This window comes from Lissotriton vulgaris, chromosome 8 (genome assembly GCF_964263255.1).
Source record: "Lissotriton vulgaris chromosome 8, aLisVul1.2, whole genome shotgun sequence".
Classification (NCBI taxonomy): Eukaryota; Metazoa; Chordata; class Amphibia; order Caudata; family Salamandridae; genus Lissotriton; species Lissotriton vulgaris.
Window position 1 is genome coordinate 1,426,638,948 of NC_141696.1, and position 14,632 is coordinate 1,426,653,579.

Here is a 14,632-nt window from a genome sequence, read left to right on the forward strand (position 1 = left end):
GCACAGCCTGTTGGGGGTTCAAGAGCCAACTCTGTGATGTCATCAGGGGAAAAGGGTTTGTAATGTCACTTGTGCTAGCACAGTCAATTTTGTGTATTGACATCCATGGATATAAGACTGTCAATTTGTGCTTACAAATAAAATTAAAGGCAAAAATTGCTGATGTGCCATGCCAAGTGATTTCGTACAACAGTTTTCCCTGACTCATAGCAGTCTAAGGATTTCTTTTCCATGCCTGTTTAAGAAAGGCTGAAGTATGGAAAATGTAAATCAGTCCCTAGGTGAAAACACTGTATATAAGCTCTAAAGTTTCCTTAAGAAATTACACATCAATGAGCAATTTCTAACACAACTGTTTTGTTGCACATTTTTCTGTCCTGTGTATAAAGTTTATAAAAATAGAAGAAAGACGTTCAATTTTCGGCTTCATGGATGCTACTAAATCAACTTCCTGGTGTCACTCCACTTACAATCATTATCCTTTGCAATTGTGCCTTTTGTACCCTTCTTCTTGCGACAACATGAGAACGCCATGTTTATAACATCTCATCATCATCACCATCCCCAGAGTCAAGAAGGCCCGCACGGGTGGAAGACGCTTCTCGGTTCATACAGCACGTCTCTGGAACGCCCTACCCCGCGAGATAAGAACAGAACCCAACTATCTACCTTTTCAGAAAGCGGCTGAAAACATTCCTATTTCCATAATTCCCTACCACACCTCCTTGCCCCTCATTACCCTCAGGTTTACTGTTCCTAGCGCTGGGATACTCACGGGTGACTACGCGCTCTATAAAATTTATTAATACTAATAATAATAATAATATAACATCAGGCCTTTTGGTGTAAAGCGAGATTGATACTAACTTACATCAGGTATCACTAGTGGCTGTTGATGTGCTCCTAATGGTGCTGACACATGCTATGTTTTCTCTGCACTAAATAGATAAACAACAATGTGCCCTTAGACCTAAGGAGCGGACAGATTGTGGCCATGGCGGTATCTCAGAAAAGGAGTGCCTCTCCAAAGGCTGCTGCTTCGACTCAAGCATCCCCGAAGTGATCTGGTGCTACCACTCGAAAGCTCACGGTAATTACCTAATGTCAATACCCTTACTCAGGTTTTATGACCACTGCTTCTCAGACTTTTGTTACAACACATTAACAAATGCAGATATTGTGACGGTACCCAAGAGTATCAACCTCCCTTGCCTTCCTTAAGGAAATGGTGGACCCCTACAAATTACAGATCTACATTTTAGCAACTTCTTACATGCTTGATATGAGCCTTCTCCTAAGGTGTCTGAATGGATCTTCAAAATGCTTTCAAAAAGTGGTCACGAGTGCCAAATGATACTGTCTGCAGTATTCTACGGGCACCATATTGAACATGAGCCCCATTATAACATTAGGCACAAGAGCCAGTGGCATCAGTTCATGCCTGTTTGCACCCTCATTGACACAGGATTTAAAGCGGACAGTTTTAGCCTGTCCTTCATGTTTGTCAAGGTATTCTACTTTGTTCAGGATGTATTACTCAGGATTATCAAGTTCTAGACCTTATGAATCATGCCCTAAATCAATGTCTAACCTGACGTACCTAAGAGATTGCATGCATTTTTTTATGGAGATCACATAAATCACTCTTCCTTTCACAAAAAGCTCATGAGAAAGAAGGAACACTCATTGTTATCTTCAAAACTGATTCCCCAAATGAGTTTTTCTCTACCTGGCTCTCAGCTCAGAAAGCTGATTTCCAGAGTTATAAGCATGGGTGGATTTCGCGGATTCACGATCTGCGAATTTGCGGATTTGCGGATCCGCAAATCCGTGAATTTGCGGATTCGCGGATTTTGCAGATTTTTTTAATGGGGGGGTCTTCTGTGCGAGTTCAAGTGCCTCTTGTGTGTACAAATGGTTAGAGACTGATCAGAGCAGCAGATGAAGAGAAAGAACAGGAACCAGGAACAGCACGAGGATTGCTCTCGTGCAAGTCAAGGATACAAGGCCTCTAACCAGCATCACAGCTGATTTTCGACGGTAGATTTGGGAAGAAGGCACACCTGCCCAGCCTTGACGATGCTCACAATTGTTTTTGGGCTGATGAATGAGTCACTGAATTTGAGCTTCAACTAGTTCCAGCGGCCTTGTGTGTGTTACTATGCAATTGCACCGATATGCGCAGGGGTCCCTTGAGTGAGCTGTCCATCCATCATCCTGTAACTATTTTAGGATGGCGCCGGCAAGCTGCCAGCGCCATCCTAAAATAGTTACTAAATTAGCTTCATCAGGAAGCACTAATAGATAAAATAAAGCAGGTGCTCGAGCACCTGCTTTATTTTATCCATTAGTGCTTCCTGTTGAAGCTAACTTAGTAACTATTTTAGAATGGCGCTGGCAGCTTGCTGGCGCCATCCTAAAATAGTTACAACAACTTCAAGCTTCAAGGCTTGAACTTTTGCCCCCCGGATCCGCCACTCGCCGATTCGCGGATTTTCGGTAAATTCGCGGGAGTTCGCGGATTGCGGATTTACCGAAAATCCGCGAAATCCGTGAGCGGAACGGATTTTGCGCTCACACTTATTAGCAATATTTGCCACTGAACTCTCTGCTACACCTAGCGGAATAATGCAAAATGATGAGGCTCCCACCTGTAGAATGTGGTGGTGTGCCCTTGCAGTGTAGTTCCTATTTTCCCAATAGGCTTTGCGCATTGGAATAACATAAACAGCAGTGTAGACGTAGGACTGAGGTCTTCTAGGTCTCTACTGACTATGTTAGACTTAATTTAGGTTTGCACCAGCTAGCTCAGAGGTCACTGGAAACTTTCTTGACAGATTAGGAAGGGAACAGCTTCCCTGGCTCAGACAATAAGGGATTCAGCTTCCGACAACCGCATAAATATGACAACTTTGCTCCCTCAGGATAAGAGTAAATCTCTAGAGTCGTGTGAAAACAATAGACAGCTATTTCACTCAGTCAGATGTGCATTCTTAGTTTCACCAGAGTGCAGAGAATAGAGAGACGGGCGTTTTCAATAAAAGGTATTATTTATTGAGCAGTCTTCCTTCTCATGCAAGAGAAATGAATTGCCACAATTGCAGTTCTTACTATAAAGTAAAGTACTTACAGTAAATGGAGTATTATGAAATAATACTGTAAAAGCATTGATATGGTTTCTTAGCCAAAAGATACTTTAAAAAGGATAAAACATATATACATATATACATAGGCTAACCTGCTCAACTGGTGCTTCTAAAATATGCCTACCCCGGTGTACCTGACCTAAGCCTAATACGTGGGAAGTAGTAAGTAAGTAGCAGTTTGAGTTAAGTAGGTTTTGCCAAGAATCTGATTCAAGAATTCTCTCTAAGGGTTTAGTCAGCACTGTACCTTGGGAATAGAATGTAGGAGGTCTTGTATCTCTCTCTCAGGATTCGATATCCCAGACACCCGCAAGGGTAGGCTGGAAACGCCGGAGCTGGATTTTCTCATCAGGAGAAAGCGTCTTTCTCAGCGCGTCAAAGAGGAGAGGCAGCGTCCGTGGGCTCTCCGCGTCTGCTGGGCTCTCGGCAAGTAGATTAGCTGCTCTGCTCCAAAACCACCACCATGTGTTTGCTTAAGACAACGTTGGTATATTTATACCTGAAAGGTGCCGACTTTGACGTAAGGTTTGGATATAAGACGTCAATAAAGATGTCACTAAGAACTGGCCGTTCTTACAGTGCTCGCAGGAGTTCTATTATAAATCAAAACAAAGCAAGCGGGGATTTCCCAGGTTGCTGGAGGTTTGGTGTGTTGAAAGAACTCGTTGTGCTTTCTAGGAATCTAAGGAAGTAGCTTTTGACATGCCTTGGGCTGCAAGCGAGATTTACTGAAATATGGATCTGTTTCTTATGCCATTATAGGGATATTTATTGAATATAGCCGTGTAAGGGCCTAAGATGGTAATATTGATTCAGGTTCCTAGATAAAAACACAATACCCTGACACCCCCATGTCTCACATATATTAACATGACTCAGGCCAAATTGGGGGGGTGTCTTAAAAGATCCAGGGACTGACCCAAACCTGGCCCCATTTTGACCCAAGGACTCAATTACTTTTTCAGAGCTGTCATGGTTGTGGGTGACATTGTTTCGAGCTGTTCCTCTACATCAAAGGCGTTTACCTCAACAGTCATTAACAAAGGCAATCTAAGCACTGACTCTTACAGTTCCAGTGTTTAAGATGACTGAATAATTGCTGCGGCTAGACTTGCCTTGAAGACTTCAAGCATGATATGTTTGTTAGGCAGATATACTCACACATTAGGGGGAAATCATAGTCTTTATTACCATGAATCTTCCTAAACCATACAGGAAAGATTCAAGGAGTTAATGCAGGATGTAATGGCTCTGTCAGAGCAGGGCATGAAGACTAATCTGAATGCGGCTGGTTCTTTAGCTAGGTTATTGGACCTGGCCCCTGTCTAATGGACATGACTGAGACTTAGGCTATGAAGTAGTGGGTTATTGGGTTCTCATTTGGGTAAGCCAAGGACTGACTAGTCCATTAGGAGATAGAATGGAATTTACTAGATACTCTGCTCACTACATCCTCTGTGGAGGTACAAACTACATTATGTTTTCTGCTAACATCATCATTTTCTCAGGGAGCTCTTCAGAAGTTCTGGGTCCACATTACTAATTCCATTCTGATATCCCAGGCTTGGCTCAGGAGACTGTGGTGCCCTGACCTGCTACAAACCAGTTCTGAAACCCCTCACCTCCTTCCAGCAATAGAGATTATTTTGTCCCAGAGACAAATTGCTCTACTCAGAACTTCAGTTGCCAAGGCTTATTTCCTGGAAATTGCAGCTCTCTCATCATATAAACTTCCTTTATAGGTAATGGATATTTTGTTGGTAGCTAGATACCCTTCTATGAGAGTGGATGACTCTAGCAGATAACCATTTTTTAATCTATGTATTATTCTCAGTCCTTAAATCAGATTCTGCCAGACCTTTAGATCTATGACTTATGGTTCTTTAGCAATAGAGGGTCTAAATATCAATGCCATTAAATCATACTTAGATGCAAACTCTATCTGCATTCTTTAGCCTGATCAAGATGTTTTCCTTATCAAACTTTTATGACTTTTTAATTAGCTATGAAGACAATTCATTGAGAACGGGCATTAAAAAGCAATCTATCTACAATTGGTTTTCACTCATGGCTAATCACTTAAAGGCATGCTAGAAAAATGCCTCTGAAATGTTTCAGAATGTGCTATGTTAGTACACTCTGAAGCTGCACCAAGTTTGTCAAGAGCTATGCTATTACAGAAGATATGCAAGGCAGCTACTTTTTCCCTTGAGTAATCTATAACCAAACAAAATTGGTTTGATTTGACTTAGGGAGAGGAGGAAACTTCGAAGGACTGTACTCCAACTCTCTCCATGTTATTGCAGTTTTTATATCCTCAACTCTCATGTGTGGATGTTCCTTAGGAGAGTGATTTATCTTCGAAAATGTTCTTTCTGATAGATGTTTCATCTCTGTCTACCACTACCTGCGCTCCCACTACAGCCTTTTTGGGCTAGCTTGCAATCTCATTTATAGCTATATTTCCATCGTTGCCATCTCAGCTTCGATGGGAGCATGACAATTGGATGGAGCTGATGTCACTTGTGTTCGTGCATTCTAGTATAATGGCGTTGAACTCACTTTGTTTGTGATGCTGCATTCAATGTCATTTGGCTACAACTGGAGCCAGCACAGCCATTGAAAATATGTGTCTGGTCCAGTCTGGATGCAGACATTAGGTTCATGTAAGCAATATCCTGGATCTGAATCATCCATGAGAAAAAGTGTTATAGAAGATAAGTTCAGTATCTATGTTGATGGTGGAATTTTAGAGTTTGGTGAATCATTTAGCCCCATAACCATTCTCCTAATGATGCTGACACATGCTATGTTTTCTCTGCACTAAATAGATAAACAACAATGTGGCCTTGAACCGAAAGAGCGGAGAGAATGTGGCTATCTGGGTATCCCAGAAAAGGACTGCCTCTCCAAAGGCTGCTGCTTCGACCCAAGCATCCCCGAAGTGATCTGGTGCTACCACTCCAAGGCTCAAGGTAATTACTTAATGTCAATACCCTTACTCAGGTCATATGACCACTGCTTCTTAGAATTTTGTTACAACACATTGACAAATGCAGATAATGTGATGGTACCCAAGAGTATCAACCTAACTTGTCTTTCCTAAGGAAATTGCGGATCTCTACAAATTATAGATCTAGATTTAGCCAACTTCTTACATGCATGATATGAGCCTTCTCCTAAGGTGTCTGAATGGATCTTCAAAATGCTTTTAAAAAGTGGTCACCAATGCCAAATGATACTGTCTGCAGCATTCTATGGGCATCATATTGAACATGAGTCCCATTATAATATTAGGCTCAAGAGCCAGTGACATCAGTTCCTGCTTGTTTGCACCCTCATTGACACAGGATTTAAAGCTGACAGTTTTAGCCTGTTCTTCATGTTTGTCAAGGTATTCTACTTTGTTCAGGATGTATTACTCAGGATTATCAAGTTCTAGACCTTATGAATCATGCCCTAAATCAATGTCTAACCTGACGTACCTAAGAGATTGCATACATTTTTTTATGGAGATCACATAAATCACTCTTCCTTTCACAAAAAGCTCATGAGAAAGAAGGAACACTCATTGTTGTCTTCAAAACTGATTCCGCAAATGAGTTTTTCTCTACCTGGCTCTCAGCTCAGCAACCTGATTTCCAGAGTTATATGTTAGCAATATTTGCCACTGAATTCTCTGCTACACCTAGCGGCATATTGCAAAATGATGAGGCTGCCACCTGTAGAATGTGGTGTTGTGCCCTGACACCCTTATATCTCACAGATATTAACATGGCTCAGGCCAAATGCGTGGGGGCTTAAAAGGTCCAGGGACTGACCCAAACAAAGCCCTATTTTGACCCAAGGACTCAATTACTTTTTCAGAGCTGTCATGGTTGTGGGTGACATTCTTTCCAGCTTTTCCTCTTCATCAAAAACGTGTAGCCCAACAGTGTAGCCATTAACAAAGGCAATCTAAGCACTGACTCTTACAGTTCCAGTGTTTAAGATGACTAAATAATTGCTGCGGCTAGACTTGCCTTGAAGATTTCAAGCATGATATGTTTGTTAGCCAGATATACTCACACATTAGGGGGAAATTATAGTCTTTATTACCATGAATCTTCCTAAACCATACAAGAAAAGATTCAAGGAGTTAATGCAGGATGTAATGGCTCTGTCAGAGCAAGGCATGAAGACTAATCTGAATGTGGTTGGTTCTAGAGCAAGGTTATTGTTTTTTTTTCTTGTTCTGCGAAAGCATGTGTGGATGAGGACTACCTGGCCCCTGTCTAATGGACATGACTGAGACTTAGACGATGAAGTAATGGGTTATCGGGTTCTCATTTGGGTAAGCCAAAAACTGACCAGTCCATTAGGAGACAGAATGGAATGTACTACATACTCTGCTCACTACATCCTCTGTGGATGTACAAACTACTTTATGTTTTCTGCTAACATCATCATTTGTTGAGGGAGCTCTTCAGAAGTTCTGGGTCCACATTACTAATTTCATTCTGATAGCCCTGGCTTGGGTCAAGAGATAGTGGTGCTCTGACCTGCTACAAACAAGTTCTGAAACCCCTCACCTCCTTCCAGCAATAGAGATTCTATGGTACCAGAGACTAATTGCTGTACTCAGACCTTCAGTTGCCAAGTCTTAATTCCTGGAAATTGCAGCTCTCTCATCATATGAACTTCCTTTATAGGTAATGGATATTTTGTTGGCAGCTAGAAACCCTTCTATGAGAGTGGATGACTCTAGCAGATAGTCATTTTTTAATCTATGAAGTATTCTCAGTCCTTAGATCGGATTCTGCCAGAACTTTAGATCTTCCACTCATAGAGGGTCTAAATATCAATGCCAATTAATCATACTTAGATGCAAACTCTATTTGCATTCTTTATCCTTATCAAGCTTCTTTCCTCAGCAAACTTTTATGACTTTTTAATTAGCTATGAAGACAATTCATTGGAAAGGGGCATTAAAAAGCAATATATCTATATGTGGTCTATGTGAGGCAGCTTCTTTGTCCCTTGAGTATTCTGCAACCAAACAATACTGGTTTGATTTGACTTAGGGAGAGGAGGAAACTTCGAAGGACTGTACTCCAACTCTCTCCATGTTATTGCAGTTTGTATATCCTCAACTCTCATGTGTGGATGTTCCTTAGGAGAGTGATTTATCTTCGAAAATGTTCTTTCTGATAGATGTTTCATCTCTGTCTACCACTACCTGCACTCGCACTACTGCCTATTTGGGTTAGCTTTCAATCTCATTTATAGCTATATTTCCATCGTTGCCATCTCAGCTTCGAATGGAGCATGACAATTGGATGGAGCTGATGTCACTGGTGTCTGTTTATTCTAGTTTAATGGCATTGAACTCACTTTGTTTGTGATGCTGAATTCGATGTAATTTGGCTACAACTGGAGCCAGCACAGCCATTGAAAATATGTCTCTGGTCCAGTCTGGTTGCAGACATTATGTTCAAGTAAGCAATGTCCTGGATCTGAATCATCCATGAGAAAAATTGTTATAGAAGATAAGTTCAGTATCTATGTTGATGGTGGAATGTTAGAGTTTGGTGAATCATTTAGCCCCATAACCATTCTCCTAATGACGCTGACACATGCTATGTTTTCTCTGCACTAAATAGATAAACAACAATGTGGCCTTGAACCTAAAGAGCGGAGAGAATGTGGCTATCTGCGTATCCCAGAAAAGGAGTGCCTCTCCAAAGGCTGCTGCTTCGACTCAAGCATCCCCGAAGTGATCTGGTGCTACCACTCCAAGGCTCAAGGTAATTACTTAATGTCAATACCCTTACTCAGGTCATATGACCATTGCTTCTTAGAATTTTGTTACAACACATTGACAAATGCAGATATTGTGATGGTACCCAAGAGTATCAACCTAACTTGTCTTTCCTAAGGAAATTGTGGATCCCTACAAATTATAGATCTAGATTTTGCCAACTTCTTACATGCATGATATAGGCCTTCTCCTAAGGTGTCTGAATGGATCTTCAAAATGCTTTCAAAAAGTGGTCACCAATGCCAAATGATACTGTCTGCAGCATTCTACGGGCACCATATTGAACATGAGCCCCATTATAAAATTAGGCTCAAGAGCCAGGGACATCAGTTCCTGCCTGTTTGCACCCTCATTGACACAGGATTTAATGCTGACAGTTTTAGCCTGTTCTTCATGTTTGTCAAGGTATTCTACTTTGTTCAGGATGTATTACTCAGGATTATCAAGTTCTAGACCTTATGAATCATGCCCTAAATCAATGTCTAACCTGACGTACCTAAGAGATTGCATGCATTTTTTTATGGAGATCACATAAATCACTCTTCCTTTCACAAAAAGCTCATGAGAAAGAAGGAACACTCTTTGTTGTCTTCAAAACTGATTCTGCAAATGAGTTTATCTCTACCTGGCTCTCAGCTCAGCAACCTGATTTCCAGAGTTATATGTTAGCAATATTTGCCACTGAATTCTCTGCTACACCTAGCGGCATATTGCAAAATGATGAGACTGCCACCTGTAGAATGTGGTGTTGTGCCCTGACACCCCTATATCTCACAGATATTAACATGGCTCAGGCCAAATGCGGGGGGGCTTAAAAGGTCCAGGGACTGACCCAAACAAAGCCCTATTTTGACCCAAGGACTCAATTACTTTTTCAGAGCTGTCATGGTTGTGGGTGACATTCTTTCCAGCTTTTCCTCTTCATCAAAAACGTGTAGCCCAACAGTGTAGCCATTAACAAAGGCAATCTAAGCACTGACTCTTACAGTTCCAGTGTTTAAGATGACTAAATAATTGCTGCGGCTAGACTTGCCTTGAAGATTTCAAGCATGATATGTTTGTTAGCCAGATATACTCACACATTAGGGGGAAATTATAGTCTTTATTACCATGAATCTTCCTAAACCATACAAGAAAAGATTCAAGGAGTTAATGCAGGATGTAATGGCTCTGTCAGAGCAAGGCATGAAGACTAATCTGAATGTGGTTGGTTCTAGAGCAAGGTTATTGTTTTTTTTTCTTGTTCTGCGAAAGCATGTGTGGATGAGGACTACCTGGCCCCTGTCTAATGGACATGACTGAGATTTAGGCGATGAAGTAATGGGTTATCCGGTTCTCATTTGGGTAAGCCAAGAACTAACCAGTCCATTAGGAGACAGAATGGAATGTACTACATACTCTGCTCACTACATCCTCTGTGGATGTACAAACTACTTTATGTTTTCTGCTAACATCATCATTTGTTCAGGGAGCTCTTCAGAAGTTCTGGGTCCACATTACTAATTTCATTCTGATAGCCCTGGCTTGGGTCAAGAGACAGTGGTGCTCTGACCTGCTACAAACCAGTTCTGAAACCCTTCACCTCCTTCCAGCAATAGAGATTCTATTGTCCCAGAGAATAATTGCTGTACTCAGACCTTCAGTTGTCAAGTCTTATTTCCTGGAAATTGCAGCTCTCTCATCATATGAACTTCCTTTATAGGTAATGGATATTTTGTTGGCAGCTAGAAAACCTTCTATGAGAGTGGATGACTCTAGCAGATAGTCATTTTTTAATCTATGAAGTATTCTCAGTCCTTAGATCGGATTCTGCCAGAACTTTAGATCTTCCACTCATAGAGGGTCTAAATATCAATGCCAATTAATCATACTTAGATGCAAACTCTATTTGCATTCTTTATCCTTATCAAGCTTCTTTCCTCAGCAAACTTTTATGACTTTTTAATTAGCTATGAAGACAATTCATTGGAAAGGGGCATTAAAAAGCAATCTATCTATATTTGGTCCTCCCTTATGATTAATCATTTAAATGTATGCTAGCAAAATGCCTCTGAAACATTTCAGAGTGTGCTATGTTAGTACACTCTAAAACAGCACTGACTTCGTCAAGAGCTATGACATTACAGAAGATATGTGAGGCAGCTTCTTTGTCCCTTGAGTATTCTGCAACCAAACAATATTGGTTTGATTTGACTTAGGGAGAGGAGGAAACTTCGAAGGACTGTACTCCAACTCTCTCCATGTTATTGCCGTTTTTATATCCTCAACTCTCATGTGTGGATGTTCCTTAGGAGAGTGATTTATCTTCGAAAATGTTCTTTCTGATAGATGTTTCATCTCTGTCTACCACTACCTGCACTCGCACTACTGCCTATTTGGGCTAGCTTTCAATCTCATTTATAGCTATATTTCCATCGTTGCCATCTCAGCTTCGATGGGAGCATGACAATTGGATGGAGCTGATGTCACTGGTGTCTGTGCATTCTAGTTTAATGGCATTGAACTCACTTTGTTTGTGATGCTGAATTCGATGTAATTTGGCTACAACTGGAGCCAGCACAGCCATTGAAAATATGTGTCTGGTCCAGTCTGGTTGCAGACATTAGGTTTAAGTAAGCAATGTCCTGGATCTGAATCATCCATGAGAAAAATTGTTATAGAAGATAAGTTCAGTATCTATGTTGATGGTGGAATGTTAGAGTTTGGTGAATCATTTAGCCCCATCACCATTCTCCTAATGATGCTGACACATGCTATGTTTTCTCTGCACTAAATAGATAAACAACAATGTGGCCTTGAACCTAAAGAGCGGAGAGAATGTGGCTATCTGCGTATCCCAGAAAAGGAGTGCCTCTCCAAAGGCTGCTGCTTCGACTCAAGCATCCCCGAAGTGATCTGGTGCTACCACTCCAAGGCTCAAGGTAATTACTTAATGTCAATACCCTTACTCAGGTCATATGACCACTGCTTCTTAGAATTTTGTTACAACACATTGACAAATGCAGATATTGTGATGGTACCCAAGAGTATCAACCTAACTTGTCTTTCCTAAGGAAATTGTGGATCCCTACAAATTATAGATCTAGATTTTGCCAACTTCTTACATGCATGATATAGGCCTTCTCCTAAGGTGTCTGAATGGATCTTCAAAATGCTTTCAAAAAGTGGTCACCAATGCAAAATGATACTGTCTGCAGCATTCTACGGGCACCATATTGAACATGAGCCCCATTATAAAATTAGGCTCAAGAGCCAGGGACATCAGTTCCTGCCTGTTTGCACCCTCATTGACACAGGATTTAATGCTGACAGTTTTAGCCTGTTCTTCATGTTTGTCAAGGTATTCTACTTTGTTCAGGATGTATTACTCAGGATTATCAAGTTCTAGACCTTATGAATCATGCCCTAAATCAATGTCTAACCTGACGTACCTAAGAGATTGCATGCATTTTTTTTTATGGAGATCACATAAATCACTCTTCCTTTCACAAAAAGCTCATGAGAAAGAAGGAACACTCATTGTCTTCAAAACTGATTCGCAAATGAGTTTTTCTCTACCTGGCTCTCAGCTCAGCAACCTGATTTCCAGAGTTATATGTTAGCAATATTTGCCACTGAATTCTCTGCTACACCTAGCGGCATATTGCAAAATGATGAGACTGCCACCTGTAGAATGTGGTGTTGTGCCCTGACACCCCTATATCTCACAGATATTAACATGGCTCAGGCCAAATGCGGGGGGGCTTAAAAGGTCCAGGGACTGACCCAAACAAAGCCCCATTTTGACCCAAGGACTCAATTACTTTTTCAGAGCTGTCATGGTTGTGGGTGACATTCTTTCCAGCTTTTCCTCTTCATCAAAAACGTGTAGCCCAACAGTGTAGCCATTAACAAAGGCAATCTAAGCACTGACTCTTACAGTTCCAGTGTTTAAGATGACTAAATAATTGCTGCGCCTAGACTTGCCTTGAAGATTTCAAGCATGATATGTTTGTTAGCCAGATGTACTCACACATTAGGGGGAAATCATAGTCTTTATTACCATGAATCTTCCTAAACCATACAAGAAAAGTCTCAAGGAGTTAATGCAGGATGTAATGGCTCTGTCAGAGCAAGGCATGAAGACTAATCTGACTGTGGTTGGTTCTAGAGCAAGGTTATTGGACTTTTTTCTGGTTCTGCAAAGGCATGTGTGGATGAGGACTACCTGGCCCCTGTCTAATGGACATGACTGAGACTTAGGCGATGAAGTAATGGGTTATCGGGTTCTCATTTGGGTAAGCCAAGAACTGACCAGTCCATTAGGAGACAGAATGGAATGTACTACATACTCTGCTCACTACATCCTCTGTGGATGTACAAACTACTTTATGTTTTCTGCTAACATCATCATTTGTTCAGGGAGCTCTTCAGAAGTTCTGGGTCCACATTACTAATTTCATTCTGATAGCCCTGGCTTGGGTCAAGAGACAGTGGTGCTCTGACCTGCTACAAACCAGTTCTGAAACCCCTCACCTCCTTCCAGCAATAGAGATTCTATTGTCCCAGAGACTAATTGCTGTACTCGGACCTTCAGTTGCCAAGTCTTATTTCCTGGAAATTGCAGCTCTCTCATCATATGAACTTCCTTTATAGGTAATGGATATTTTGTTGGCAGCTAGAAACCCTTCTATGAGAGTGGATGACTCTAGCAGATAGTCAGTTTTTAATCTATGAAGTATTCTCAGTCCTTAGATCGGATTCTGCCAGAACTTTAGATCTTCGACTCATAGAGGGTCTAAATATCAATGCCAATTAATCATACTTAGATGCAAACTCTATTTGCATTCTTTCTCCTTATCAAGCTTCTTTCCTCAGCAAACTTTTATGACTTTTTAATTAGCTATGAAGACAATTCATTGGAAAGGGGCATTAAAAAGCAATCTATCAATATTTGGTCTTCCCTTATGATTAATCACTTAAATGTATGCTAGCAAAATGCCTCTGAAACATTTCAGAGTGTGCTATGTTAGTACACTCTAAAACAGCACCGACTTCGACAAGAGCTATGACATTACAGAAGATATGTGAGGCAGCTTCTTTGTCCCTTGAGTATTCTGCAACCAAACAATATTGGTTTGATTTGACTTAGGGAGAGGAGGAAACTTCGAAGGACTGTACTCCAACTCTCTCCATGTTATTGCAGTTTTTATATCCTCAACTCTCATGTGTGGATGTTCCTTAGGAGAGTGATTTATCTTCGAAAATGTTCTTTCTGATAGATGTTTCATCTCTGTCTACCACTACCTGCACTCGCACTACTGCCTATTTGGGCTAGCTTTCAATCTCATTTATAGCTATATTTCCATCGTTGCCATCTCAGCTTCAATGTGAGCATGACAATTGGATGTCACTGATGTCACTGGTGTCTGTTTATTCTAGTTTAATGGCATTGAACTCACTTTGTTTGTGATGCTGAATTCGATGTAATTTGGCTACAACTGGAGCCAGCACGGCCATTGAAAATATGTCTCTGGTCCAGTCTGGTTGCAGACATTAGGTTCAAGTAAGCAATGTCCTGGATCTGAATCATCCATGAGAAAAATTGTTATAGAAGATAAGTTCAGTATCTATGTTGATGGTGGAATGTTAGAGTTTGGTGAATCATTTAGCCCCATAACCATTCTCCTAATGACGCTGACACATG

The 14,632-nt window shown here is 41.0% G+C and overlaps 1 protein-coding gene across 2 annotated transcripts in view; it reads left to right on the forward strand.

Moving 5' to 3' along the window:
* The window catches only part of LOC147698867 (uncharacterized), an 81,284-nt gene that overhangs the window by 38,028 nt on the left and 28,624 nt on the right, over window positions 1-14,632 (forward strand). For both annotated transcript variants that reach the window (XM_086935481.1, XM_086935482.1), the window contains exons 2-5: window positions 947-1,090; window positions 5,978-6,121; window positions 8,789-8,932; window positions 11,724-11,867. In XM_086935481.1, coding sequence (XP_086791607.1) covers window positions 947-1,090; window positions 5,978-6,121; window positions 8,789-8,932; window positions 11,724-11,867 — 576 coding nt within the window. The remainder of the gene's footprint in view (window positions 1-946; window positions 1,091-5,977; window positions 6,122-8,788; window positions 8,933-11,723; window positions 11,868-14,632) is intronic.